Here is a 5,704-nt window from a genome sequence, read left to right as displayed (position 1 = left end):
CCCTGTTCATGGTATTTCCCATGATGGCCCATGGCTGGTGCTCTCCTGGCATGCAGGACGGCAGTGGTACAGACAGATCTCCGGCATTGTGGACATTTCTGGTTTTCTCAGTTGGGGTCCTTCAGAGGTGGTCCTGAGGGAGGCTGCAGAGCCTAGTGATGTGGCTGCTGTTGGATTTGGGGGATCCTCAGAGAATGGGTCTGCAGCAGATGGAGGGCGGAGGGTTCCCCTTGGGTACTCCTCTCTACTCACATTCAGGGGTTTTCCGGGGTGACGGGCTCTGAATACACATCGTAGTTAGATGATCAGATGAAGGGTGGGGAGATCCAGCTCTGAAGACTCCTCCTCCCAACCGGGCCTAAACGTAGATTCCACCTTGGGAGTAACATCCAATCAGAGATGGGAGACGGCCTGGGAGACGTGGGATTCCTCTTCACAGATCGCTGGAATCTGGTGCAGATTTCGGATACGAGGCTTTGTGGGTATAAATGCCAACGAGAAGCCCTATTGAGGTCATTTCCTCCCCGGAATAATCGTTCTCGGCGGTATAAAGTGTCATCACCCAACAAGGGTCCATATGAGGACCTACTGTATGATCCATCACCCCGGGCCTGTGTCCTGGACTGTCCTCCAAGGTATGGAATTTCGAGAGAAGCCAGCCTGCCGTGACCGTTCTGGTGCAAGTTGTAGGACAGCAGTAGGAGAAGATTGCATTGTTCTGATGGGTGTCTTTTTTTTTTTTTTGTCTTCCAGGTGGCAGCACCATGCGATCTGGTCAGCAAGGCATGGCACCTTCTCAGTTGATACCGCCTGGGATCCCACTCATGAACTCTGACCTCTCCTCGTGCTATCCTCGAGACTCTTCTTGGGGCGTATGCACCTCCAATAGTCTCCAGGGAACCCCTTCCACCAGCTCTGTGGAGAAAGCCATTCCGGGGGAGCGGAGTCCCAGCGACATCACCAGTATCATTGCTCATCTCCGAAGCCTCGCCACCGAAACCTCCAATACCTGTGCCAGAGCGGATCTGGAGAAGACCGGGTCAAGTTCCAGCAAGGAGACTGAGACGGTAGGCAATGGGCCGGGCACTCCGGCCGCCACGGAGGTCAGCTTACAGGAGAGTGCGGGTCATCAGCTGGACCTTCAAGGTGGCTTTGCCGGCAGCCAATATCCCTTCGTCAATGTGGAAGCTAACTTCAAGAGGAAGTCCAACCCGAAGATCTACATCTGCTCCGAGTGCGGAAAGACGTGCCCCTGCCAGTCGGCCTACACCCGTCACCAGAGGATTCACACCGGGGACAAACCGTACGCCTGCACCGACTGCGGGAAAAGTTTTATTCAGATCTCGGACTACAACAACCACGTCAGGTCCCACACCGGTGAGAAACCATATACCTGCGCAGAGTGCGGGAAAAGCTTCAGTCGCAGCACCTACCTGGTGACGCATTCCAGGACGCACACCAAAGAGAAGCCGTACACCTGCAACGTGTGCGGGAAAAGCTTCATCCAGCACTCGCACCTCTCATTACACCTGAGGATTCACAGCGGGGAGAAGCCGTACATCTGCATCGAGTGCGGGAACAGCTTCAGTCGAAGTTCCACCTTGGTGAAGCACAAGAAGTCCCATCGCAGGAAGACTCTGCACATATGTCAGAAGAAGAATGGGGAAGAGGTGGCCTGTAACTTCACTCAAAACACCCCGCCCACGTGGGGAACCAGCTCCGTGCCAGAGGAACCATCGGACGCTCCCCTGAGGTCCCCAGAAGTCACCCTCGTCAAATCCGAAGCCGATGAGGGCGAGGAGTGCTATCCACAGGAGGTGGACTGCCAGACTCCGTACCGGGAGGAGATGATAAAACCCATACGGATCACACTAGAGAAATATCTCTCTCAGGAGACAGACGACCCCTCTGGACCTCTTCAGAGGAAGGTTCTGTGGAAGAAGAAACCACAGTGTGTTGAGGAAGAAGGTGACAACGCCACGTGTAATGGTGACACGGAAACTTCTGTGACGGAGGTGGATGACCGTAAGACGGGGGGGAAAGTCTGTCACCTCAGTGGAACATCTCCGGACCACAGACGCTGTATCCCCCAGCCCCCGAGCTTGGCGCCGGTCACCAGTAATGGTCCGGCAGAGGCTCCAGAGCCTGATGACTCCATGTCTTCAACCACAACGGTCACCAAATGTGAAGTGACCGATCCCCCAGACAGCTCGTACCTCAATACAGACTTCAGCACAGTGTTCAGCACTTCTGAGGAGACCTCCAGTGTTGGCGACCTCCAGAGGACACCTAGGCAGTCGCTCTTCATCTGCAGTTACTGCGGAAAGAGTTGTCCGTGTAAGTCCGCATTTCTCCGACACCAGAGGATTCACACCGGAGAAAAGCCCTTCTCCTGCTTCGAGTGCGGCAAAAGCTTCATCCAGGCCTCAGACTATAACAATCACATGCGGTCCCACACGGGGGAAAAGCCCTACACCTGCGCCCAGTGCGGCAAGAGCTTCAGCCGCAGCACCTACCTGGTGACGCACTCCAGAACGCACACCAAAGAGAAGCCCTACAACTGCAAAGAGTGCGGCAAAAGCTTCATCCAGCACTCGCACCTTTCCATACACCGCCGTATCCACAGCGGGGAGAGGCCCTACTCCTGTCCGGAGTGCGGCAAACAGTTCAACCGCAGCTCCACCCTTGTCAAGCACCAGAAATCGCACATCAAAAAAACCAACGCCATGGAGAAAGCTAAGATGGCTTCCATGTCTCCGCCATCCTCGCAGAACCGTTCACAGAACTTGCCGAAGAAAGTCTGAAATAGGAGACAGTGGCTGTGCCAAGCACAAACATCAGGGCTGCTAGTCATGGAGGTGACGTTTGTCCTTCCAGAGACGCTCCTTGTGATGATTGAGGACCCGATCTTGTGGGACCCGCCACACAGAGGTCCAAGCAGACGATTGTCTCTGAAGTGTCTCTGCACAGGACAGACAGCGGGGATCAGACTCCCTCATCCTTCCAGAGATGCTCCTTGTGATGACTGAGAACCCGAGCTTGTGGGACCCGCCACACAGAGGTCCAAGCAGACGATTGTCTCTGAAGTGTCTCTGCACAGGACAGACAGCGGGGATCAGACTCCCTCATCCTTCCAGAGACGCTCCTTGTGATGATTGAGGACCCGATCTTGTGGGACCCGCCACACAGAGGTCCAAGCAGACGATTGTCTCTGCACAGGACAGACAGCGGGGATCAGACTCCCTCATCCTTCCAGAGATGCTCCTTGTGATGATTGAGGCCCCGATCTTGTGGGACCCGCCACACAGAGGTCCAAGCAGACGATTGTCTCTGAAGTGTCTCTGCACAGGACAGACAGCGGGGATCAGACTCCCTCATCCTTCCAGAGATGCTCCTTGTGATGACTGAGAACCCGAGCTTGTGGGACCCGCCACACAGAGGTCCAAGCAGACGTTTGTCTCTGAAGTGTCTCTGCACAGGACAGACAGCGGGGATCGAACTCCCTACTCTGGATGTTGTCTTCCATTCCTATGAATGTGACCATATTGTGTGCCGTTGTCTGTTGATGGCTGGGCACTGATAGGAGGGTCGTGGTACCTGCAGAGCCGGTACAGTCTGACGTTGGCTGTCCTCACCAATCATGGACTCCATGTTTGTGTACGATGAGGAATTCCACTGATTGTATATAGGAATGTGTATATAATGAGGAGTAAAGGCCGCCTGGGTGAACAAGCGCTCGTCTTGTCATATCTTCGTTCATTGGACGTGTATGTGGACCTGAGGGATGGCGGGATCAGTAGATGTCTTCATTCATGGGACGTGTACGTAGACCTGAGGGATGGCGGGATCAGTAGATGTCTTCATTCATGGGACGTGTACGTAGACCTGAGGGATGGCGGGATCAGTAGATGTCTTCATTCATGGGACGTGTACGTAGACCTGAGGGATGGCGGGATCAGTAGATGTCTTCATTCATGGGACGTGTACGTAGACCTGAGGGATGGCGGGATCAGTAGATGTCTTCATTCATGGGACGTGTACGTGGACCTGAGGGATGGCGGGATCAGTAGATGTCTTCATTCATGGGACGTGTACGTGGACCTGAGGGATGGCGGGATCAGTAGATGTCTTCATTCATGGGACGTGTCTGTAGACCTGAGGGGATCAGCAGATGTTTTCATTCGTGGGACGTGTACGTAGACCTGAGGGGTGACGGGATCAGTAGATGTCTTCATTCATGGGACGTGTCTGTAGACCTGAGGGGATCAGTAGATGTTTTCATTCGTCGGACGTGTACGTAGACCTGAGGGGTGACGGGATCAGTAGATGTCTTCATTCATGGGACATGTATGTGGACCTGAGGGATGGCGGGATCAGTAGATGTCTTCATTCATGGGACGTGTACGTGGACCTGAGGGATGGCGGGATCAGTAGATGTCTTCATTCATGGGACGTGTACGTGGACCTGAGGGATGGCGGGATCAGTAGATGTCTTCATTCATGGGACGTGTCTGTAGACCTGAGGGGATCAGTAGATGTTTTCATTAGTCGGACGTGTACGTGGACCTGAGGGATGGCGGGATCAGTAGATGTCTTCATTCATGGGACGTGTACGTGGACCTGAGGGATGGCGGGATCAGTAGATGTCTTCATTCATGGGACGTGTCTGTAGACCTGAGGGGATCAGTAGATGTTTTCATTAGTCGGACGTGTACGTAGACCTGAGGGGTGACGGGATCAGTAGATGTCTTCATTCATGGGACGTGTACGTAGACCTGAGGGATGGTGGGATCAGTAGATGTCTTCATTCATGGGACGTGTACGTAGACCTGAGGGGTGACTGGATCAGTAGATGTCTTCATTCATGGGACGTGTACGTAGACCTGAGGGGTGACGGGATCAGTAGATGTCTTCATTCATGGGACGTGGACGTAGACCTGAGGGATGACGGGATCAGTAGATGTCTTCATTCATGGGACGTGTCTGTAGACCTGAGGGGATCAGCAGATGTTTTCATTCGTGGGACGTGTACGTAGACCTGAGGGATGGCGGGATCAGTAGATGTCTTCATTCATGGGACGTGTCTGTAGACCTGAGGGATGGCGGGATCAGTAGATGTCTTCATTCATGGGACGTGTACGTAGACCTGAGGGATGGCGGGATCAGTAGATGTCTTCATTCATGGGACGTGTACGTAGACCTGAGGGATGGCGGGATCAGTAGATGTCTTCATTTATGGGACGTGTATGTGGACCTGAGGGATGGCGGGATCAGTAGATGTCTTCATTCATGGGACGTGTACGTAGACCTGAGGGATGGCGGGATCAGTAGATGTCTTCATTCATGGGACGTGTCTGTAGACCTGAGGGGATCAGCAGATGTTTTCATTCGTGGGACGTGTACGTAGACCTGAGGGGTGACGGGATCAGTAGATGTCTTCATTCATGGGATGTGTCTGTAGACCTGAGGGGATCAGTAGATGTTTTCATTCGTCGGACGTGTACGTAGACCTGAGGGGTGACGGGATCAGTAGATGTCTTCATTCATGGGACGTGTCTCTAGACCTGAGGTATGGTGGGATCAGTAGATGTCTTCATTCATGGGACGTGTACGTAGACCTGAGGGGTGACTGGATCAGTAGATGTCTTCATTCATGGGACGTGTACGTAGACCTGAGGGGTGACGGGATCAGTAGATGTCTTCA

At 53.6% G+C, this 5,704-nt stretch overlaps 1 protein-coding gene across 1 annotated transcript; it reads left to right on the top strand.

Moving 5' to 3' along the window:
• The first annotated feature begins 746 nt into the window (after positions 1-746).
• On the top strand, positions 747-3,732 carry LOC149435126 (uncharacterized). The gene has a single exon (XM_089662989.1). The coding sequence runs from the start codon at positions 765-767 to the stop codon at positions 2,802-2,804; it is 2,040 nt and encodes a 679-aa protein (XP_089519115.1). The 5' UTR covers positions 747-764; the 3' UTR covers positions 2,805-3,732.
• The last annotated feature ends 1,972 nt before the right edge of the window (positions 3,733-5,704 follow it).

The sequence above is a fragment of the Staurois parvus genome, unplaced genomic scaffold (assembly GCF_062004578.1).
Source record: "Staurois parvus isolate SC_StPar_1 unplaced genomic scaffold, SC_StPar_1.0 ptg001600l, whole genome shotgun sequence".
NCBI classification, from domain to species: Eukaryota; Metazoa; Chordata; class Amphibia; order Anura; family Ranidae; genus Staurois; species Staurois parvus.
This window is presented reverse-complemented; position numbering and strand designations above follow the sequence as displayed.